Raw genomic sequence first — 25,146 nt, forward strand, 5'->3', positions numbered from 1 at the left:
GTTCTTAAAACTGAAATGGAGGACGCGCAAGAAAAAAAATGTAGGCCATTGCAAAACAAAAAGCTGAAAAGCACTCATAGAAATATGAAGTGCATGCTCCCTGGTCCTGCAGAAGGGAGGCCATTTTGGGGGAAGAGAACTCCATTTCCCAGGAGCCTTTGCGGCCCAGAGGGGGCGGGGCCAAAGAGGCTGATCAAGATCATGTGTGTTTTGATGGCAGCAGCTGTTGTAAGGCTGGCCAAGCTCCTTTTTTAAATAGCAGGTGTGATAAATAAGGGAGAAGAATTTCTCCCTCTTTCAAAGGAGCCAACCAGGAGCCCTGGGTATTGCCACCACCCTCCTCCTCCTGCAGCCATGCCAGGGCTCCTTGCATCCTTCCAGGGCACGAGGCTGCTGGGAAGGTGGTTGGCAGCCAGGGGCAGTTGTGCCCTCCAAGTGCCCAGGGTTGTAACAAGGCAGGGGGGTTGTGGTTGTGGAGGAGGAGGCAGGGAGATCACCCAGGGGGCATTTACCCTTGGCATCAGGAGCTGGGCAGCTGTGCCTCCTTTGGCCATGGCAGCCAAGGTGGATTTGACCACATCCACTGACTGGAAGGAGGCTAAATGTAAGTGGTGGGTGTGTTTGTGGTGTGTTTGGAAGGGGTTGTGTGTGCCTCTCCTTGTGTTGGGTGCCATCAGGTCCTTCCCAACTTTAAGTTGGCCCTGACCTGGGGTTTATCTAGGCAAGGTTGGTTCAAAGAAAGTTAGCCATTGCTTCTCCTGAGGCTGAGAGAGTGTGACTTGCCCAAGTGGTTGTGTGTCTTCAAGTTGTTGTGTGCCAACATGTCCTGGGGATTTTCTAGCCAAGGTTTGTTAAGAGGATGATGATGATGATGATGATTTTCTTATATCCCACCTTTGAGTCCCCAATATAGGGACTCAAAGTGGCGAACAAGTATAAAAGAGGAGGTGTGTCTTTGCCTTCCCCTGAGGTTGAAAGAGTGTCACTTGCCCAAGTTGTGGTTGTTGTGAGGCTTCAAGTTATTCCTGACGTATGGCCACCTTAAGGCCAACTGTCCTGGGGTTTGCTTGCCAAGGTTTGTTCAGAGAAGGTTTGCCATTGCTTTCCCCTGAGGTTGAGAGAGCGTGACTTGCCTTCAAGCTGAGAGTGTATCACTTGCCCAAGTGGGTTTCCATGGCCGAGCAGGGAATCGAACCCTGGTCTCCAGAGTCCTAGTCCAACATTCAAACCACTAAGCCACACTGGCACCCTCAATGCACATTTGTAGTTCTGTGCCTTTGAGTCATTTCTGACTTATGGCCACCCTAAGGCCAGGAGCTCTTGTTATCAGCTTCGGTTAGATACGCCAACTGCCATCTAGAAACAGTGGTACACATGCTGGTAACCTCTCGACTGGACCTCTGTAATGCGCTCTACATGGGGCTACCCTTGTACCTAGTTCGGAAACTTCAATTGATTCAAAATATGGCAGCCAGTCTGGTCACCAGAAGATCCAAAGGCAACCACATAATGCCAATCTTGAAATTCTTGCATTGGCTGCCAGTTAGTTTCTGGACACAGTGCAAGATGTTGGTAATAACCTTTAAAGCCCTGCATGGCTTAGGTCCAGCTTACTTGTGGGAGTGCCTTCTTCCATACAATCCACAATGACCTGTTGGAGGAGATCTGTCATATTACGACTCTTGACGCCTTTCACAAGGCTGTCAAGATGGATCGCTTCCGGCAGGCCTTCCCTGACTGACCTCCCATGACATTGATATGGTTTGCCCTTGTTTGCCCCATGATGCTTCATTTTAATTATGTTTAATTTATAACTTTGATTCTACAGTGAGCCCGTGCCATACGCGGGCTTCACTTCCGTGGCTTTCAGCATATGCTGAAGCCATGGGACAATCTAAGGAATGGTGCGCACCCCGCACTGCACTGCGTGCACACGCCCCATTATTTTCAAGGGGGCGCGAGCATACGCAATTTCCCTTTATGTGGAGGGTAGTCCGGAACAGATCCCCGCATAAGGGAAGGGAGCGCTGTATTTTGTAACACTGTGTTTAGTTTTAATAGGGGGTAAGGGGATCGTGTATTTTTATTTATGTTGTTCTAAATTTATGTTATTTATGTTGGTGGAGTCTCCTTCCTTGGAGGTCTTTAAGCAGAGATTGGATGGCCATCTGTTGGGGATGCTTTGAGATTTCCTGCATGGCAGAATGGGGTTGGACTGGATCAGGGCCCTTGGGGTCTCTTCCAACTCTATTATTCTATGATGAAATAAAAATCCAACTACAGAATGGATACCCAGTTTGAAAGAAAATGGGAAGGTCATCACAAAGAGATAGCACAACCCTAACTATGAGAAGGGATGCATTTGTGCCTTCTCAAGAATTCTCTATAGCATGCTTAACTCATGAGTTTGCTCACCTTCATAGATTCTTTATTAACATGAAAGTGCACTGCAATATATACTCGTTTATGCTTATAGATGTTCATGCTTATAGATGTTCTCTTGTACATGTTTACAGGGATGCATGCTTACACATTTACAAACATGCTTGCACTCAAACACAGTGAGAAACAAGCAGGTGTACATGTGCTTCTATACTCAGATTGGTGTACATGCAAACACTCTCAGTCATAAGCGCTTAGTTTTCTTGTGAAGTCAAAATGGGTTACCTTCCACGCATGTCATCATGCACACTTTGCAAGAGTGATGGGATAAACATGTAAGAATCCATATATAATAAATAATTAACATTGTTTTCTTTTTCAAAAGGTAAAAACTGCATACAAGTGTGCTTGTATTTTATGGGATACCATTAACCCCTATCTGCTAAGGAGAATGAAGGTACATTTGTTCCCGGGGTTTTTCTTGGCAAGGTTTGTTCAGAGGAGGTTCACCATTGCTATCCTCTGAGGCTGAGAGAGTGTAACTTGCCTAAGGTCACCCAATGGGTTTCATGGAATCGAGCCCTGGTCTCCAGAGTCATAGTCCAGCACTCAAACCACTACTTCACACTGATGCTCTCTCTTTTTCCTTGGTGCCCAACTGACTATATTTCTATTAGCTTATTTCCACAGAATCACAGATTTGGAAGGGACCAATAAGAGCCATTGAGAGCCAGCATGGTTTGAGCATTGGACTACGACTCTGGAGACCAGGGTTTGATTCCTGGGTCAACCATGAAACCCACTGGATGATCTTGGCCAAGTCACATTCTCTCAACCTCAGGGGATGACAATGGCAAACCTCCTCAGAATAACTCTTGCCAAGAAAATCCCAGAATAGGTTCACTTCAGGGTTGCATAGGTCAGAAATGACAAACGTGCATTGAGGGAGATAATGTGCCACAGTCGTTTGAGTGTTGGACTACAACCCTGGAAACCAGGGTTCGATTCTCTACTTGGCCATGGACAGGTCACACGCTCTCAGCCTCTGAGCAAGGCCATAGCGAACCTCCTCTGACCAACTCTTGCCAAGAAAACCCCATGATAGGTTTCCCTGAGGGGCGCTATAAGTCAAAGTAGGGTTGCCATAATTCTCTACCACAAACTGGGACAAAATTTAGACCAAAATGCAGGACAATTGTAGGATAAAATTTAGCCCAAAATGTAGGACATTTAAGGTCCCCCATTTTTCTTAAATGTCCTACATTTTGGGCTAAATTTTAATCCTACAATTGTCCTACATTTTGGGCTAAATTTTGTCCTACACTTTGTCCCGGTTTATAGTAGAGAATTATGGCAACCCTACTGACACAGCCACAGTGACAACCACAACAATGTGCATGGAATTATATGTGTTTATTTTCACAGTTGAGCTTGTCGGTTGAGTTTGTAGGCCAGTGTCCAGCAATGCATTATGGGGAATCTTGGAGGTCTCCTAGGAGACAGACTGAGGCAGCCATAGTTCTGCCAGAGGCCTAGAACTAAAATGGCCTTTGGTAAAAATAATAATAATAATAATGGGGGCTTGTGATAAAAATGGCAGCTCCAGAGTTGAATTTATTTCTGTCAGGCAAGCTGTGCCCTGAGCCGAATAACAATAAAAAAGAATACAAATATGAATAAGAAATGGCCACACTTGCGTGTTTCAACTGTCAGCACCGCTGACAGGAATTAAAATGGTGTTATATGCTTCTGCTATGTTTCTCAGCACCTCCACACTGCCAAAATAATCCAGTTTGACACCACTTTTGAACAGTGTTTATTATTGCATTCAGTGAACTGAATTCTGCTGAATTTATGCACTTCTGCTACATTTCTCAGCACCTCCACACTGCCAAAATAATCTAGTTTGACACCACTTTAACTGCCGTGGCTCAATGCTCAATGGACAGTGTCACTGACAGGAATTAAGTAGTGTTTATCACTGCATTGAGTAGGCCAAATTCTGCTAAATGTACACACTTCCACTACTTTTCTCAGCGCCTCCGCACTGCTGAAATAATTCCAGTTTGACACCACTTAACTGCCATGGCTCAAGGCTATGGAATTGTGGGAACTGTAATATGTTGTGACACCAGAGCATTTCATTTCGTGTGATATTATTGGTTTCTTTTAAATTAGGAGCCTCATTTCATACTTCTAACCGCTGAGGAAATAATTTGAGGTCTGTGGCTGAATCCACACTGTGGGAACAATCCAGTTTGACACTGCTTTAACTGCCACAGCTCAGTGCTAGGGAATTCTGGGAAATGCAATATGTTGTTGCACCAGAGCATTTCATTTCATGTACTATTAATCTTGTGGTATTTCGACATTACTCAACATTCATGTGGTAATCTCACATCTCATGTGGTATTATCGGTTTCTTTTGAATGATGGGCCTCGTTTTTAATACTTCTAACCGCTGAGGAAACAATTTGAAGTCTGTGGCTGCATCCACACTGCAGGGACACCATTTTAACTGCCATTTTAACTTTAACTGCCACAGCTCAAGGCTGTGTAATTTTTGGAATTACGGTTTCTTCTTTCTGACAGAGAAGGCTAAGCCTAAATAGCTCACAAAACTACCAACCCCAGGATTCCATAGCATTGAGCCAAGGCAGTTGAAGCAGTCTCAAACTGGGTTATTTCTGCAGTGCGGATGCAGCTTGACTTGCAGTATTTGAAATTGTAGATGTGGATTTGTGACATTAAAAGTCCCTCCCTACCAAAACAACACACCATCCTCTATTTTAAAACATATTTATTTGAAAATTTAACGGATTAAAACATTTTCTAAACTCGGCTTCGTCCATACGGATATGAAGGTGCTGTACAAATCTGAATTAAAATGACAGCAACAAGAAAATGAAACAACTCCCAACGTGTGTAAAAGAAGCAAAAAGAACAACACAAACTGTATTAAAATTGCCAATTTAAAATTCCTTGGCAGACAAAAAGAATTTTGAGCTGGCTGGCACCAAAACAGTTGCCACTTCCCTTATTGCTCTCTAGTAGTCCATTTTATTTTTATATCTTTTACTTTCCAGTTTTGGTATATTTATCAAAGATAACTCGGTTTCACTGTTCAAACAATCCTATTCCCAGGGAGCTTGTGTATATAAATCTATATATTTTGAAAAGAGTAAAAATAAATGAACAAAAACGCCGATATGTTATGTAGCAAAGCAGCTGAACACTGGAAGAGCTGCAAAAAACAGAGGAAACCATTTAAATTAATTCAAATGCTAGACTTTTAATTTAATTTAATTTTTTCCTCATTTGTTTATTTTTCTTAATATCATGAAACAACATCCAAAATACAGACATAACCTAATAAATACGCAACACATACTTGCATAATCCACAAAACCTAAATATAACAAAACACACAAATATTTAGCAAACGCGTTAAAATTCTAGACTTTTAATTTAAATTTAATTTAAATTAAATTTTCTTTGCCAGAATGACATCTGAGCGGACACCACCATGCTACTCTGAAAAACAAAAATGATCCAAAATTGAGGCACAACCACTGAATAGTCTCTCTCTATTTCTCACCATTTTTTAATATTTATTATTTTTATTTTATATATTTGTATTTATCTTATATCCTGCCTTTCTCCCACAATGGGATTCAGTGGTGGGATCCAGTGGTGTACTGTGACCAAACAAGCTTCATTAGGATGCACTTCAGTAAGCAAAATCCTTGGCTTGCATCCACACTGTAGAAATAATCCACTTTGACACCACTTTAAACCACTGTGGCTCAGTGCTATGAAATTCTTGGGACAGTAGTTTGGGAATTCTAGTACTGGGAGAAGGGGCTTTGCTGAAGAATTTTAGCATACGGACATGTGTAGCCAGATTATTATTATTATTATTATTATTATTATTAAGCTTTATTTGTAGAGCACTGTAAATTTACACAGCGCTGTACATACAATAGGTTAAAAATAAAATAGAATAAAATAAAATAAACCTGCCTAAGGTGTACATTCTACGAAAATAATTTAACAAAATACATATTAACATCAAATAATAAAATATAGCAAGCAAGCAATAAAAACAGATTTATTGTTATCTCAACCCATTTTATATACAGTGGACCCTTGTTATCCGCTGGGGTTTGATTCCAAGATCCTCCGTGGATAACAAAATCCATGGATGCTCAAGTCCCATGAAATATAATAACAAAATGCAAAATGGTGTCCCTTATAAAAAATGGAAAATCAAGGTTTGATATTTGAAATTTATACTTTTTTGGAACATTTTCAAACTGTGGATGCTTGAATCCATGTGTAAAAAATCAGTGTATAAGAAGGGCCAACTGTATTTCTGTTCCCCCCTCCCCCCAAAATGGCAAGCAGATGTTATGAAGTTAAAAGCTGGAACGTACCATAAAGTCTGGGGATAAAGCAGTAAACCGGCAAGACAGCACTAAAATGGAAAATAATCTAATAAAAACCATTGGAGTGACCTAAAATACAAGGGCCCAGAGCAATTGGCAAGTCTTTGGTTGGTCCATACTGGAAGCCTGTCTGATCTGTTATCAAGATCTGTTATGTCCAATATAATCATAACATAACTAGTTTGTCTGTACTGTGACAAAACAAACTTCATTAGGGTTCAGTAAGCAGAGTTGTTTGGTGCATCTGCACTGTACAAATAATCCAGTTTGACACCATTTTAACTGCCATGGCTTAATACTATGAAATTCTGGGAACTGTAGTTTTTGCCGCACTAGAGCTCTTCGACAGGGGGCTAAATGTTTCACAAAACTACATTTTCTCAGAATTGTCTAGCACTGAGCCATGGAATTTTGGGAATATGTAGTTTTGTGAGACATTTAGCCTTCTCTGTCAGAGAGCTCTGGTGCCTCTGGCACTACAATCCCTAGAATTCCAGTAGCATTGAATTCCAATAGCATAAACTACAATGCCTAGAATTCCAATAGCATTGAATTCCAATAGCATAAACTATAATCCCTAGAATTCCAGTAGCATTGAATTCCAATAGCATAAACTACAATGCCTAGAATTCCAATAGCATTGAATTCCAATAGCATAAACTATAATCCCTAGAATTCCAGTAGCATTGAATTTCAATAGCATAAACTACAATGCCTAGAATTCCAATAGCATTTAATTCCAATAGTATAAACTACAATCCCTAGAATTCCAGTAGCATTGAATTCCAATAGCATAAACTACAATGCCTAGAATTCCAATAGCATTTAATTCCAATAGTATAAACTACAATCCCTAGAATTCCAGTAGCATTGAATTTCAATAGCATAAACTACAATCCCTAGAATTCCAGTAGCATTGAATTCCAATAGCATAAACTACAATGCCTAGAATTCCAATAGCATTGAGCAGTGGCAGTTAAACTGCATTAATTCTGCAGTGTAGAAGCCTCCCCTCCATGCCATCTGACATCATCTGGCCTGGGAGGGAGTGGAAAAGGCAGGCCCAACTCCATCAGGCCTGGCATGACGAATAAGGACCCTGCCTCCAGTCCATCTGCCATCATGGTCCAGGCATCAGAAGGAGAGAAGAAACACTGGACCTGAACCCCTTCCCCACCACCATTCCCTCCTCCTTTTGTGTCGTGTCTTTTTAGATTGTAAGCCTGAGGGCAGGGTACTGTCTGAAGAACTCTATGTAAGTTGCTCTGAAAGCCTTTAGGGCTGAAGAGCAGGGTATACTGTATACAGTAGTAGGCCCTTGGCATCTGCTGGGGTTTGGTTCCAGGACCTTCCGTGGATACCAAAATCTGTGGATGCTCAAGTCCCATTAGATAATAATGGCACAGTAAAATGGTGCCCCTTGCTGTATATACAGTGGATCCTTGTTATCTGCTGGGGTTTGGTTCCAAGATCCCTCGTGGATAACAAAATCCATGGATGCTGAAGTCCCATTAAATATAATGACATAGCAAGATGGTGTCCCTTATAAAAAAATGGAAAATCAAGGTTTGAAATTTGAAATTTATACTTTAAAAAAAACATTTTCAAACCTTTGTCTGCTTGTATAAAAAATCTGTGTATAAGAAGGGCCGGCTGTACTCATGTATAAGTCTAGAAATGTAGGTTAAAAAATTGGCCCCTACAACAACCCTATAGCAATGTGTGTGCATCTAAGTCATAGAATTGGAAGGAATGCAAGGGTTATCTGTACTGCAGGATTGGGAAATGGTGCTTTTTTGGACTACAGTTCCCAGAATCTCTAAACTAGCATATCCACTGGTTGGGGAGGAATCTGGGAGCTGTAATCCAAAAAGCAATTTTTCTATGCACTGTTGTGCCTTGTACATGTTTTTAGGTGCTACCATAGTCTAAGGGACTCAGGTTTCTATTAACAGAACATAAAACCCAAAACAATTATTGTCTTTTATCTGGAGTTTTGTGCTGGCCTATGACCATAATAAAGATGAACGGAACTATCTAGAGGGGGTTTTTTTGGCCTGGTTTGCTAGTTCATTTTCTAATTTGGACCAAGGTCTCTTTGCCAGACTAACTGTTCTTATTTCTCCTTCTCACCCCACCCCACCCCACCCTGGTGCTTTTTAGCATTTCTGAAAGGACTGAATAACAAGCAGAGACGGGAGCACTATTTCACCAAGGATTTCATCAAACTGAAGCAGATACCTTCATGGAAAGAGATGGCTAAAAGTGAGTATTCTTATAACATTCTTTATTCTTCAGTACACACACATTGGTAAAATGCAAAGACATAGCTGTGTTAGTCTGTGGAATCAGTACGTAGAGAGATCTTGTGGTGCCTTTGAGACTCACTGAAAGAAAGAAGTTGGCAGTATGAGCTTTCGGAGACTTCAGTCTGTGAAATGCACCTGAGGAAGTAGACTGAAGTCTATGAAAGCTTATGCTGCCAACTTCTTTCTTTCAGTTGGTCTCAAAGATGCTATATGATCTCTCTAAATACTCATTGGTGAGTGTGTGATTTTTGCCCTCACCCCAAGAAATGGGAGAAAGAGGGTGTTATGAAGGTCTGAACATAGAAAGCCACTTACACAAGTTAGGGTAATAGTAAAGCCCTACCTTTAGCAGCCCTATCTGGATATCCCAGGTGTTGAACCAAGGACTCTCAGTATGCAAAAGATGTACCAGCCACACCTGAAGGGCTCCAATTCCCTTCTTTGCAACAGACCGGGGGATAGTAGCACATGCTCTGGGGATCTCCTCCCAGCAATTTTTGTGTTCTGCACCATCAGTGAAGAACATAGCTGTGAAAAGGAGGAGATGCTCTATCTTGGCAGTCCATAGGGCTCAGTGGTATGGGAAGGTTGACCTACTCTGGCATCCTTGTGCTGTGGCTGGCATTCACTTTCAAAGACAGTTGCAGTGGCCACTGAATTGTAATGGTGGCACAACCTCCATTTTGGGGTCTAGTGCAGCCCCCATTCCCAGCCAAGTTGCCTCTCACTTGCTATATACCTTTAACGTGTCTGATCTTTTCCTCTTGTCTTATTGGTGCCAGGTGCCCGAGTCAAGCAGCCTGAAGAAACTTCGTACACCAAGGACAACCATTTGAATGAAAAGATCTCTCTCTTCCGTGGGGATATCACCAAGCTGGAGGTGGATGCGATTGTCAATGCTGGTGAGTGAGTTTGATTTCTTTCTACTTATGGCTAGGATGACCTTTGCCTCCCAAGGGAGACCTTGGCAACCATGCCATGCCATGCCAGTTGCTGTGTGCCAGCATCCTAAAAAAGGAAAATAATAATAATTATTATTATTATGCAGAGCTTACACAGATCTTGCAGATTCTTCTTGCACTTCATGTTCTTGTTTATAAAGGGGTTGGTTGTGGCAGGGAATGAGGGTGTATGTTGCTGGCAGTAAAGCCTCCCTCACCACTTAAAAGAGAGTTGAAAAGTGGTTTTTAAAAAATATGGAAGATCATGGTGTGCACAGATCTGGTTGATGGTTTTCTGTGCTATTCCAAAAACACTTTGGCTCTGTCGTACTAGTATTGCTGCAACTCTCCCTTATACATGGAGAGTTGAAACGTAATGTGAAAGAAGTATAGCTAATCTTTATATGAACAGTCATTCCACTTCATTTACTGATTAAACAAGATCACTATGTTTTGTACTGAGTTGATACTGTTTGACTGGAGGCAAGTCACTTTAAGTCCCAATTCTGGGGGGAGTGGGACATAAATAAATATAATAATAATAGTGATTATGATAATGTTTGATGCAGAACATGGTTGTCCTTAAAGAGAACAGTGTCTCTCTCTGTCCATAAACATGTCTCCAGCTTTTGACTACCTGCTATGGTTGAACCAAAATGCCAAAGGTGAGTTTGTAAGTTTTGCTCGAAAAATGGCTCTGTGTGTTGGTGGATCTCAAAACATGCAGAGGGGAGAAAAGAGACATTGCATTGCTGGACTGGATTTGACTTAGCTAAATCAAATGTTCTGTAAAATAGTGAAGTAAGTGGGTTGAGTTCCATGTGTCTTAGTTTGAAATTTCTGGTTGTGCTCCCGGGGCTATGCGACTGGTGAGAAACATTGGAGGAAAAAATGTCCATGATCCCGGTGTGTCTATGTGCACTTATGTGCAAGTTTAGGACCATCTTCCTCAACCTGGTGTCTACCACTGGCGGTGCTGGCTAGAGATTGTGCGAGTTGTTGTCCAGCGCATCTCATGGCCACTGTTTTGGGGAAGGTTGCTGAAAGAGATGTAGAAATGTGTATGCTTTTATTTCTTTTTTAAAGTTTTGTATGAATTTTATTAATCTGTATTGTAAAACACATTCATACAGATACAAACAAAAATACAAACAAATACATTTATACAAACAATAAAATTAAATTAGAGCATCAATAGTAGAACCAGAAGCAAAACAAAGATGTAACGCATTGGTAATCTTCACTTATTACATTCTTCTTTATCTTTATATCATCTTGGATCTTATCTTGCCGTCTTCTTCATGTATGTCTATTCTACATTAAATACCTTCCGTTCTTCTCCACAAACACACAGTGTCCTCCACCTTTAGTAACTAATCTATGAATTCTCTGATATCCTATTATCCCGCTTTTAATTAATATTTCTTCTATAATCTATCATAACATACCAAGTTGTATATCAAATTATCTAATATATAGTAAACAAATTGTAATTCTATGGATAACCTATTTGTCTACCCAATCGGTTTCTCAAAATCAAGATAACTCTAAGAGATTACATATCTATTTCTGTGTTTTATTTTTCTAGTTGACATGCTATTCCTATAGCCTAAAACCCGTTTCCATCTATGGATTTCTGGAAAAAAAAGAAAAAGAATTGAAGTATTTAGATAGCCATAATCAAGATAAAGCGTCTAATCAATGTAATTAATATAAGATCAGCTGATGACCCCACATCTTCTTTAAAAATTCTAATACTTTCCCCCATTCTTCTGTTAAGAAATGTTCATGCTTTGATGAATGGGTCTACTAGAGAACCTTTCTTCATTTCATTCAAGCAAAGGTAGCAGCACTTGGGTATGCAAAGCACTGATAAACTTGGGCCTATGTCCCTGACACCAAGTTACGGATCTCTTCTGAATGGTGAGATTTTAGCTCAATAAACTTTACAGGTGGTTCTTTAAAACAGTACATATAGAGAATTGTGTAAATGGTATATGTAGTAGCTATCCTAGCTGGAGAATGGCGACAGGGCGGGGAGGGTTGAGAGACGGGAGACAGAATTAAAATCAGAATTAGTGGTAAGTATTTTTTTTCTATTGTTATTTATTGATAAAGCACTATATGGTCTCTGCCCCAAAGAGTTTACAATATAAACTTTAGTGGAGAGTCTATCAAGAAAGAGGAGAAAGCTGAAAATAAAATACCCAATTATTTCCATTATAAGCCACAGTGCAGTGAAGCATGGGAAGGAGGAAAGTGGCTAGTCAGTTTTTAAAGTTCATTTGTACAGTACAAGCCTTAAATTGCTGAAGACAACTGAGGCTCAGCTCCCATTCCCAGGTTTTGTGCACTAGAGGGCACTAAAGCACCGTGGTTTAGGAGCTTATACCCACATTAATGTCCCAACCTTAATAAATCAAGCTGTTTATTAGTGGAATAAAAGTCTTTGCTAACAAGAGGTTTTGTTGGCGCTTCATAAATCCTGCTTCTGTGCATCGTGAAGCCCATATGTGCTTAATTCATATGTAAAACCACAAGCGGGGCTATAATACGTGTCCATTAAATTCTAGGCGATTCAATAATGATCATTAGCTGTGAGTGATTACCTGCGCGGATCGAGGCCAGGAACGATATGCTTCAGTTGCAGCTGCACCATGCAGACTGGGATGGGGAGCTGCAGGGGAGTGTGTTGTGAGTCTCGGGAAAAGCAGGGTGGTCTGTGGCATCCGGGTAAGAGAAACAGATGGAGCGTTTATTTCTTGTTAACCTTGGCTCCCTGGCAGGAATCAAGTGTGTCAGAGGCAGTTCTAGACAGGTGTGATTTGTAGTGTTAACCTAGAGAACTGGAAGCAAAGCGGTCTCAGGTTGGGTGGGAAGACTCCAAATGATGGGCTTTGGGAGAAAGCCGCTGCTAGCCAAGATTGTCATAGGCCCAGGTGATCCAGGCATCTATCCAAAGTACTGGGGCTTGGAGTGTTAGTGCTGAGTGTTGTCTGTTAGATGCTTTGCTCAGCAACTGAAACAAATACAGTGGGCCTGCCACATTCGCTAGAGTTTGGGGGGATGCAAGATCCTTGTGGAAGTGGAAAAACTGCAAATAAAAATACCATTTTTTATCTGAGAGAATAACTATCGGAGTTACCCTCCGGTGTAACCCTGTGGTAACACCCACTGGAATTGCGCTGAAAGACCTACAAATGCCTAGAGAAGTGTTTTGCCTAGGAATCTCTAGGGTCCTCTATCGCGACTCCATGGTCAACTTCCAGCAGAGTTGTGCTGGAGGACCTAGAGATTCCTAGAGAGAGCATAGTATGCATACATAGGTTTCTAACTGGCAAGGGTTGCATTTTATCCCCCTGTTTGTTTAACTCGCACACTGAACATTGGGAGTTTGAACCCAGAAGATACTGACCACTTTATCACTATAAGTGATGTGGTGATCAGAAGCTCACAGTTAATTCCAGAAACGCAAGAAGCCTTTTTCAAATGCCACAAAAGTGGATTAGATTGAAAGGGTGGATTTGTGAAAACTGGAAGTAACATCAACGATAGCAGACGATACCATACTACTAGAAAATAGCAGAGACTTGGAACAACTACTGAACATAGTCAGAGGAGAAAGTGCAAAGGCAAGTTTATAGTTGAGCATTAGGGAAACAAAAATAATGATTATAGATGATTTGCATAACTTTTAAGTAGACAATTAAGACATTTCAGATAGTGAAATGTTTCCTATACTTTGGCTCAGTTATTAATCAAAATGGACACTATAGTCAAGAAATCAGTAGAAGGCTATTATTATTTATTTTGTTTTGTTTTATTTATTTTAGATGTCCAATAAAACTTGGGTGCTTAACTAAGAAACCCAAAGAGTTAAAAGAGTTATTTTTAAAAGATCTGGGTGAATAAAACACGTGTTTACCAATATACCATACAAAAAGTGCCACATACCATTACACAGATGCCACCACCAAAAATACATTCTTGCTACTAGGCACACACATCTTTGGCGCATGACTTAAAGCTTCAAATAGGTCACTTTCCCCAACTTGGATGTTTGGGACTACAGCTCCTAGGATTCCTAATCATTGGCCAGGATCAAGGGAGATGATGGGAGCCGAAGTGAAGTGGAGCTGCTGCCAGGTCTGAATGATCTGTGACTCCCAAGTGTTGAATTAGCCGTCTCTCTCTCTCTTTTCCACTCATATAGCGCAGACTGGTATAGTCTTCCTTGAAAGATAGTAAGGTTGGCCACATCTGTAGATGTGAGGTTCTTGTGATGAGCAGAGGCTTGGACTAGATTTATGCACTTGTTTGACTTATGCCTTTCTCCTGTGAATGGGACCCAGCAAGACTTAGAATAAAATAAAACAATTGTATTTTTTTAAAATGCCAATAAATGAAAAAATACAGCCCTTGCTCAGTTAAAAGCCCTTTCTCCAGTGAACAAGGTCAGTTGCCGAAGTTCTGCCTACCAAGAAAGGTCTCTACCTGAGGCAGCAAAGCAGCAAGGAGGGAGCCAGCCTAACCTCCTTTTGTCGGGGAGTTATTTCCCTCAAAAATGGCAAATGGAGAGAAGTCCTGAAGCCTTTCTGGCCTCACAAAGGGCAGAGTGAGGTGGCTGCCCTGGACAGCTGCTTTGAAGGTGCATAAAATGGCAGCATATCATTAGTTACTGACCTTGCTATTATTGTGCTTGCACTTCTAGAGATGGGAAGAAGCAATTGAGAGATTTTCTACCTTCTCAATTAAAATAATTTGGCTGGTTTAGGATATTACACATCTTAACTTTGCTGCTACTCAGGGCCAGGCAGCAAAATAATATCTTGGGCTGGCCTTGCGATTCTTGTTAGTGGAGCTTCTTGTTCTTTTGCCATGAAGTGGACATTTCTGGGATCATAGCAATGCTTGGTGTGTGTGTGTGTATATATATAATTTTAAGAGCAAAAGAACCGCTGGTAAAAAAAGATCCAGAGCGCTCTTCTCCCAGCTGGGTGTTTTATGTATGGATGAATGGATTGAGCTACGTTGGGATCCCTGGCATGATGAATCGCAGCCTTATAATGACAATAGTTATGGGACCGCAGAGCGCAGGAGACAAAGCTCCAGGCGGATATTACGATGGCGTATTGTCAGTGTAAATAGCTTCACCTGTCACTCCATCGGTCTGATGGCTCATGGACATTTGCTGCCGCTTGGGCAGAGAAAAAGAGGAGGTTGGAGCTGGGCCAGCATTGCCAGTTGGGAAGCGTGTGTTTCTTTGTGTGGCAGACCTTCCGCATCACCTTGGGCTGTTCATGTGCTGGTGATGAAGGGGGCAGCCAAGAAGAAATGAGATCCCATGCTGAGAATCTGGCTCCCATGGGAGTATTACCAGCTCAGGTTCCCTTACTACCATTCAAAAAAGATGCTAAATGTGAATATAGTTGGCCCACCAAATCCATTGATTCTTTATCCACAGAATCAACCATCCAAGTCGAAAAAGGCCCAGAAACAGTATCTGACACTTAGTGCATCAAGTACACTGTTTGTTTTCACCCCCCTGATTCATGTTTAAATCCAGTCTTATCTACTGGTGTCAAGAATGATAAGCCCCCTGTCAAATGCTTTTTAAATAAGTAAATAAATCTCAGGCTTTGTAAAAAAAACAGATTTGGTAACTGTTGGGCTTCCAGTTTCTGGGACTCCCCTTGCTTTCTTGCCTGACACTCTCACACTGCTGACTCCACTTAATAAAGCTGACATTTGGGCCAATCATCCCATTAATTTCTCTTTTCTGTCCATTTCCCCCCTCTCTGTCCTGTTCTTTACAACTCTCTCTTACCTGGAGCAGTTCTGGAGTGGGAAAACTTGCTTAGTCTATGTTTGCAAAGAGCTGTCATAAAGTGTCAATCTGGTGGTGCAAATCAGGGACCCGGGTGTGGAGTTTAACGGACAACTTTTATCTCCCTGTTTTTACTGCACTGAATAATTTTAAGTGGCTTTTTCACTGGGCAAATAAAACCAGGAGCTCTTTATGTTCCTTTAGCGTTGGCAAGACCTTGTTCCCTGGACCCTTCTGGCTTTGCAACCAAGGTCAAAAGCTGATAGATAGTTCATGTGCCTCTTCAGAAATTGGCTTTTATTTATGCGGCCTTCTTCCCCACCTCTTCTCATTCCACTTACATACTTAGGTCTCACTTTCCAATGGGAGAAAAATTTATTAGTTTTAACTTACCAAATCTTTGGAGAGTTTAAAGATGATAGCTTAAACATCAGCCCAAAGGCAAGGATGTGAATTCCGAAGGATAAGTTCAGGGGGAGAATGGGATCCACAGTTAAAACTGACAGTAAATTAAAACAAGCAAGGTTTTCAAATGTCCACCCACATTTATGCTTGGGGGTCACCACAACATGAAGAACTGCATTAGGAAGGTTGAGAACCACTGCTGTAGAGCAAACTTAAGGAGCAAGTACAGTACTCATTTTGGCCAGGATATAGACACGTTGGAGCAGGTTCAGAGATGGATGATAACAAGAATGATAGGAGATATGTAGAACAGAACCTATAAGAAAAGGTTGAGGGAGCTGAGCATGTTCAGCCTGGTAAATAGAAGATAGAGGGCTGACACGACTGCACTCTTTAAATCAGGCCTGCGCAACATAGCAATGGGTAGGGACCAGACTTAAAATAGGCTAAACTTCTTTGGGCCGCAGATAGACCCAAATATTTATTCCATCCTCCTCCTCCACCTGGATGTCTCCTCAGGAGAAATCTGGGCAGTGGGAGAAGCCTTGCCGGACAAGTGTTTGCCTATCTTCCCTGGGTCGTATGTTGTGCAGGCCTGCTTTAAATATACAAGGACCTATCACAGGAAAGAGGGTGCATGTTTGTTCTCTGATGAGCTGTAGAGTATAGGCAAAGCATAAAACTATTTTTGCAGGCACTGTTCTGGCGTGTGTGTGTGCGAGTAAGAAAAAGTGCTATTGAAAATCTAAGAATTTCAAGCTGTTTTTTTCAAACTCTGACAAGCTGTAACAAGTGCAATTGGGCAGTGCCATTCTTCCCCTCCCCTTCCCCTCCCCTCTTTCTTCTTTTCACCTTTTGGCCATAAAAATTGCCATAAAAGCAGAGATTTGCAGCAGCCTTCTGCATGGCTAAGTAGGGAGCACTTCCCCATCAGATGGCTCTTGTCTTGGCTCCCTTTTATTGTCACTGCTGAACTATATTTCACAGGGAGGTCTTGCAGATCATTAAACCTTGGGGGTTTTTTTGGTGAGAGGTGGCAACTTTGAGGCAGGATTTTTGAAATGCGTGTTTTGTGTGTGTGTGGGATCGAGGAACGTCTGTATAGTGGCCCCTGGGTGACCAGCTTGGCATTATGCCCAGCATTGCTCAGCACTAGTGGCTCTGTTTCTACAAGCAAACTGGCACACATGAACCTCCTTTAAGGATCCTGTTTTTTTGGACCAGTCTCCATTTGTCAGGGCTTGTCCAAGACAATGCGAAGTGAAGAACAAAATGCATCTCCGTTCTGTTCCATTTACAAAAGCTGAGTGGGACTGTCAGTTTTTAATCAGGTTTAATCTTTCTTTCGAACTGGTGTAATCTTTTTTCCACACTGGCTATGAGAAGCATAAAAAAGGAGGGAAGGGAGTAGGAGGAAAAAAAATGTTGAAGGCATCATCCATCGCACCAGAAAGTAGCAGGCTGGCATAGGGGACACTGCCCAAGTCGCACAGCTCTTCCCTCTTGATGCCACTTCTAAACATCTGCCATTTAAGGCAACCATCAAATTTTGCCTAATTTTGGAATTATAGGATCATAGTATCTTAGAGTTGGAAGGGGCATGTAGTCCAACCTCTTGCCATGCAGGAAAATACAGCTCAAACACTCTTGGAAGATACACATCCAATCTCTGTTTAAAAACTTTCCATCATGTCCAGAGACAGTCTGTTCCACTGACAAACAGCTGTTATGATCAAGACGTTCATCCTGATGTTTACTGTATATACTCAACTATAAGTTGACCTCATGTATAAGTCGAGGGCAGGTTTGGGGGCCAAAATTATGGATTTTGATATGACCCATGGATAAGTTGAGGGTAAAACTTAGGGGAATCTAACAAAGGATTTAAAGGATGAAGCAAAGGAAAACAATGCCAAAGAACTTGCAAAATTCCAGCAGGCATAACTGTTTGTGCTCACTCTTCAGGCTGGATGGATTAGAGAATAGATGGGGGGTCATTGCTTCCATGACAGATTACACTCTTGTATTTCACCAGGGAAGGGTTCCTTTTTTAAAATAAGAGTTAAAGTACAGTACTTACATTGACCCATGGATAAGTCGACCCAGGTTTTTGGGGTCAATTTTTAGGATAAAATTTCTAGACTTATACATGAGTATATACAGTAGGTGCAATCTTTTTTCTTGTAATTAAAATTCTTTGGATCATGTTCTAGTTTCTGGAGCAACCGAAAACAAGCTTCCACCATCTTCTACATGGCATCCCTTCAGATATTTAAAGAAGGCTACCATGCCCCCTCTCACTCTTCTCTTCTCTAAGCCAAACCTGATGACGCTTGGTTTTTAGACCTTTGATCGTCTTGGTTGCTCTTCTTTGGAACATTTCAGCTTGTTGATATTCTTCTTGAACTGTGGTGCCCAAAATGGGACATGAGGCTACAGGTGAGGCCTGATGTCAAGATAATAGATTCTGCCATGCTTGCCAGCCATGTATACCGTATAAGCTTTGTAATACTGGATGGTGGGATATGCTACATGATTGGTGATAATGGATGGGAAGATTGTTTAACTACTTTGGAGCTGGGTAATGGGCAAATGTGATGGGAAGAAATAAGCACTGAACTATCAAAGTCAGGTTGGTGGGAATGCTTGGTACAGAGAGGACAGGAGAGTTAATCCCAGGAAGAAGAATATTTTGCTTTGAAGACAAATGAGGTCTGAGTGCACAGAAACCTTTGAATTGTTCATGGTTTTAATATACTGTATAATCAACAAATTCTTCAATCCTGACAATATCGTTATGCTGTGTACAACTTTAGTTTTCTGCATAAAGCTTTCTGAACCTGCTGAGGCTGGTGTTTCCGAACTGAAGCTAACTACTACATGATATCAGGGTAAAACAGAATACTGTACAGTGTTACTAATACTTCCCTTAATTTGAAGGCTATGCTCTATAGATGTAACTCAGAATTGTATTGGCTTTGTTGGCTGCTGCATCACACTAATTATAGTGCCAGCTCCACTGCCTGTCAGTTTAGAATCCAAGGAGGAGCAATTCATTTTAGAGAGGTCACAATATTTAGCCAAAGCAAAATTTGGAGATTGTTGCTCTGGGGAACGAAAGCATAAGGAACTTTCATTGGAGCCAAAAGCCAAGTATAACATTTTTTTAATAAGTGCCATGCATTCCTCTGTGGACCCATTAAAAGATGTGAAAGCAAGGGTGCAAGTCAAAAATGGTTGTGATTGCCTGCCTCTTGACGTTTAGAGATGGAGCAGAAAGGCTCTCTTTTTAGTAGTTTATGTTGGTTGATGAGATCCAAGGTTATGATTGCTGTAACTGTTATGATTATTGCTCAACTGTCGCTGACGGTCAAATTTTGGAATCTGCAGAGGTTTTCTGTTCAGTTGAAATAGTTAAAAGACTTTCAAGAGAAACAAACATTTCCATAAGGTTAGCAAAAAATGTCTCAGATGGGATCTGTGCATTTTTAAAAAATGCATTCATCTGGAGGGTCTGTTAACACTGTGAGGCAGGAGGTGCTGTGCGCTGCTTCAGTCTTTTATACCTTAATAGATTTTTTTAACGGAAAGAAAAATGATGGGAGAAGTGATGGACAGATGGGAGAGTATCAAGTGAAAGACCTCGTCATCTGGATCCCCATCAAAGTCTGTAAACACGAGAAGTCAGTTGCATAATAAAAAGCTTCAGCCGGAATACTCCTAATTTATTATGGCAAGTTTCAGTAGTGTAGGAGAGCTGGGCGAAGGACTCCCAGGGGCATACCTGGCATATTTTGACACCCATTGCAGATAATTTAAAAAATGATTTTCAAGTGTTAAAAAACTGCAGAATCTTCATCCCCGCTTCCAGTTCTCATCTCATTGGGGGCCCACGATGCCCTGAAGAGATAAGCATTGGCAGTGCCAGGGTGGTGGCTGGGGTCCTCCATATTCCTGCTACCATCGCTATTGCTAATGCTTTTCTGTTTGGGGTGCTGTGACCTCCCCCCCCCCCCCCCCCAGAGATGGTCTATCAGCAATGGTGGCACCACTGAAGAGTTGTCTTGACTGAGCAGTACAGAAGCAAGCAGGCGCGGAGACTCCTCTTCCCATCTGCCTGCCTCAGCTCTTCCTAGCAGAGCCACCAGGTTGCTGACAACACCAAAGAGCTGGAGGAGGAGAAGGAACTGCTGGCTGGATGAGAGAGGTAGGAGAATCCTTCTCCTGCCCTGCCAGCAAAGCCATAAGACTCGGAGACCCATAACTTCAGCATTTGCTTCTGCCATCCTGCAGCCCTTCTGGGTCTGATGGAGCTGCTGGCAGGGTTGGAGAGCAAAGAAACTCCCTTTCCTATCCAGCCAGCAAAGCCCAGATCTTCAGTACCCTTTCCACCAGCACAACATATGACAACCTCCTCTGAGGTGGCACCCCCACACCCCTTAGTGACACCCCTGGGGCTACCACTTTGGGATTGGGAAGGGCAATGGTGCCATCTGTTATCCCCCTGCACCCTTCTCTGAGCTTCTCTGCAACCTTCATGTTTGTGGCGTGTGGAATAATTTTTTTACCAACTAACCTGCATGTATTCTTATGCAAAGTACAGTATTGTTTGGAGCTCTTTGAGGTTCACCCTGTAGTTCTGAGAAAGGGGGGGGGGGATGTAAAGGACACCACGTCAGGATCACTGAAAGTATCAAAGTACCTGAAGTTTCTTTGTGAATTCAACATATTCAAGCTTTAAACCCTCTCTGCACTTGTGGGGGATTTGTTCTTCCTGTATGAAAATACATTTTTTTTTGTGTGTGTGTAGCCCTTCATCTTCCACAATTGCTGTATCTCAGCTTCTGGCTCACACCTTCTAATGCTTGCATCCTAGCGTGTTGTGGCCCTATGGTGCCTACACCCAATTCTAAAAATAGGAGCTGGAGCCTTCTCCCATCCCAAGCGCAGGCCAAAAAGAGTACCTTTTGAGATCCTTGTTTTATACTTAGTTCTATGGCTTTGTTGGGAAATGGTAGCAGCCTCTCCCTTGCTTCTGTTGCTCCTAGTGCAACAATTACAATTAGGTCTTCTTTTGTTTTGTGGGATTTTGGGAGATATCTTAGGGCATGCAAGCATCTGGATTTGAAGGGGGGAAAAAGGAACTGCCAGGCTTTAAAAGAAATCAACACTTCCTTCTGCTGGATGTCCTGAGACAGGAACCATATGGGAGACCTCCATGTGAAGAAAACACACACACACACCCAGAGTCTGTCTGTCTCTGTACTAGGCTGCTACAGTCTGGCAGCAGCGACAAAATGCATCTGAGAAGCCTCTGTCAGGCCCACTTCGGTGGCGCTAAACAGAACCACGCCTGACAGCTGGTTTAGCACCCCCTGAGCCTCGCTTAGCAGTTCCTTCTTTGCAGCTGTTGGCTGCATGATCAGTGGGCCTTTAAATTGACACACTGCCTGCCAAGACGTCGCATGGTGGGGATGCTGGTGGGCGGAAAGGAACAGAGGGAGACGTAGCAGTAATCTTAGTACTTACACAATGCCCTAAAGCCTTGGTTCTCAGTGCCTACTTCTCCAGAGGGCCAGAGGAGCACTGTCCTAAAGTACCATTCTGCAATCTCTCTTACTTTTTATGTGTGTAAACAAAAGTCCATCGGCGATACCTTTATCGGCCGACTGAAATGCACAATATACTTGTTGCAAGCTTTCGAAGCTCCGTGGGCTTCCTCATCAGTCAAGATGTTACAAACCAAACAGGACCAAGAAACAGTCATCACTGATGGATTTTTGTTTGGATTTGTTAAATGACCAACACAGCTACCCCTGCATGTTTTTTATGTGTGTGAGAGATTGCAAGGGCCCATAATCCCCAACTAGCATGACCATTAGCTTGTTGGCTGAAGATGATGAACTTGTAGCCTATGGAGGGCTTGAAGTTGCAGAAGTTGGTTTCAGAGCCTTCAAGACCAAATAGTGGAGGTTGTTGCAGCAGTTCTTAGAAGACTCTTATTAGGTGGACTTCTCTGTATTACAGTCTAGAAGGCAAGTGAGGCTGCTTGCCTACAGGCTTCCAGGGAGTTGTTCAAGAGGCCTGCTGTTTCAACCAGGCCTGAACTGAGAGCTAATAGTCTCAGCCAGCCAGCCAGTGCATTTATATGCTTACGGTCATTTTACAGAGTTGGTTAGAATAGTATTGGGTCCAAATTTGAGGGAGCATTCTTGAGTAGCATCATTGCCTCCGCATCACTGTTGTGGGAAAGATGTGCCCCTTCATAGGCTGTTGAACTGCAGCTCTGAGCAAATCCAACCAGCAAAACCAAGTCTGAGAAATTTTGGCAATTTCAGTTCAAGAACTTCTGGAGGGCCCCACACTCCCCCTGGACCTCATTTACTTGTTCTGTCTCTCTGGGTCCAATCAGTTTGTTGCTTGTTGTTGTGTGCCTTCTGACTTGTGTTGACTCTAAGGTGAACCTCTCATGGGGCTTTCTTGGCAATATTTGTTCAGAGGACTTTTTTGTGGGGTTTTTGGACTATGTGGCCGTGTTCTGTAAGTGTTTATTCCTGATGTTTTGCCAGCATAAGCATTCTCTGAAGATGCCAGCCACAGATGCTGGAGAAACATCAGGAATAAACTCTTTCAGAAAACAGCCACATACAAAAACTATAGATTCCAGCCGTGAAAGCCTTTGACTTGACATTGTTCAGAGGAGGTTTGTCATTGCCTTCCACTGAGGCTGAGAGTGTGTGACTTGCCCAGGGTCAGCTGGTAGTTTTCATGACCAAGCAGGGAATTGAACCCTGGTCTCTGGAGTTGTAGTCCAACACTCAAACCATCTATGCCATACCTCTCCATATCACTACCATCAGTACTGATTTCCAGTCAGTACTAGCATCCAAAGAAAAAGGGCAGAACAGATAAATACTACTGCTACTTCTCCTCATAGAATTGTACAGTTGGAAGAGACTACAAGGGCCATCCAGTCCAACCTTCTGCCATTCAGGAACTCTCAATCAAAGCATCCCCGACAGATGGCCATCCAGCTTCTGTTTAAAGACCTCCAAAGAAGGATACTCTGCCAGAATCTGAGGGGGAGTGTTCCACTGTCGAACAGCCCTTAGGAGGTTCCTCCCAGTGTTGAACTGGAATCTCTTTTCCTATAGCTTGCATCCATTGTTCCGGGTCCTGTTCTCTGGAGCATCAGAAAACAAGCTTCTTCCCTCCTCAATATGACATCCCTTCAAATATTTAAACAGGGCTTGTCCCTACTCACTCATTCATAAGGAACTGATGACCAGGTGGATACATCTAAAAGGAAGAGGAGCAAGACCAGCAGGCTTTCATAATTGCAAATGGATGTTCCTGATGATGTCCTCTTCACTTTGCCGATTATGGATTTGAAACAGAGGTCCTGCGCTTGCCCTACTTATGCATCTTTCAAAAACAGACAAAACTTGTTGTCCGCCAGAAGCAACACTGGGACAAGGGCCCTGAAAATTGAAGGTGCAGCCTTTTGATAAGCTGCTCCTTGCCTCTTAAAAACAATGGTCTCAGCCCCAGCCAGGGTTTCTCCACTTCTGTGTTACTCTAGCTCCAGTGTATTGAACTCATGCTTACACTAGCTCCAGGCTTGTTTGTCAGCTCCCAAGTTCTCAGTCCCTCTGTTCTGATATAGTATCTTCTTGATTAAAAATGGCAGAAACGTCAGATTTCATTTGGGAAAAAAAAACATTTTAAGTTTCTAGCCCTTGTTGTTTTAGAACAAAACAAAACAAAAAACCACACCACTCGACCTCATCCACCTTTTGGCTATTTCAAAAACTATTGCTTTTTTTTAGAGCTTGGAGCAGCAACAGAAACATCCCACCCTCAATCCATACAGATTTTTTTTTTTGCCATATGCTGAGCATATGGCTTCTGTACTACCGGAGCTAGGTGCAAGTTCCACATGCACATAATATTTCATGCCTCAGGTGTAGAAATAAGACAGATTAAAGAAAAAAAGCAGGGCAGCTGGTCCAAAATTGATTGCAACTTAGGAACAAGACACCTGCGTAGAGACCACTAATCACGCTTAAGGGCTGCTTATGGTAATTATAACGTTGTATGGTAATGACTCCTTAAAACAGGCGGGGAATGTGTGGCTCTCATGATGGTGTTGGACTGCAGTTCCCATCAGCTTTAGCCAGCATTCATTGCTTTTGTTTGCTGTCAAGTCACCCAGGGGCAAAGATCCATGATGTAGCAGAGAAACTGACAAGATTGCATCAAGCTCACCAACCATTACTCCCTCCTTCTGGTCCTCATTGTGACAAAGGATACTGCAAAATATAGCTTGAAACTATATATTGTAAGACATTATGAAATCCCAGGGAGGAAGCTAAAAGGCCTTGAGACACATTTTATTGCATTTTCCTTTTGATTTACATGGTGCAGGAAGAGCAAGAAGAATACAGTCAGTCCTCCATATCCACTGATTTTTTTAAATCTATGGATTCAGCTTGAAAACTTTTCAAACAAATATAAATTCCAAAAGGGCAAACCTTGATTTTGCCATTTTATATAAGGGACACCGTTTTACTGTGCCGTTGCATATAACTGGACTTGAGCACTCCACAGATGGTACCATCAAGAGAAATTTGGCGTCTTTATCCAGCACTTGCATAGGTTGCACCTCATAGCTGGAAAGAATGCATTTGGTAGGACTCTCACAAATCTGATCAAGAGGGCTTTAAAATGATTTACAGTGCGGATGGTATTCTAGAGGGCAGGGGAAAACCAAGTATTGGAAACCATAACTTTAATGATACAGAGGGAATTGGAGCAATAGTACAAGAGTCCAA

General features: G+C 42.2%; 1 protein-coding gene across 2 annotated transcripts in view; it reads left to right on the top strand.

Moving 5' to 3' along the window:
• Positions 1 to 226: 226 nt before the first annotated feature.
• Positions 227 to 25,146, top strand: part of MACROD1 (mono-ADP ribosylhydrolase 1) — a 323,148-nt gene continuing 298,228 nt past the window's right edge. For both annotated transcript variants that reach the window (XM_089482984.1, XM_089482983.1), the window contains exons 1-3: positions 227 to 604; positions 8,994 to 9,095; positions 9,922 to 10,041. In XM_089482984.1, coding sequence (XP_089339110.1) covers positions 355 to 604; positions 8,994 to 9,095; positions 9,922 to 10,041 — 472 coding nt within the window. In that variant the 5' untranslated portion in view covers positions 227 to 354. The remainder of the gene's footprint in view (positions 605 to 8,993; positions 9,096 to 9,921; positions 10,042 to 25,146) is intronic.

The sequence above is a fragment of the Sceloporus occidentalis genome, unplaced genomic scaffold (assembly GCF_023333645.1).
Source record: "Sceloporus occidentalis isolate IW3139 unplaced genomic scaffold, rSceOcc1.0.p SCAF_20, whole genome shotgun sequence".
Classification (NCBI taxonomy): Eukaryota; Metazoa; Chordata; class Lepidosauria; order Squamata; family Phrynosomatidae; genus Sceloporus; species Sceloporus occidentalis.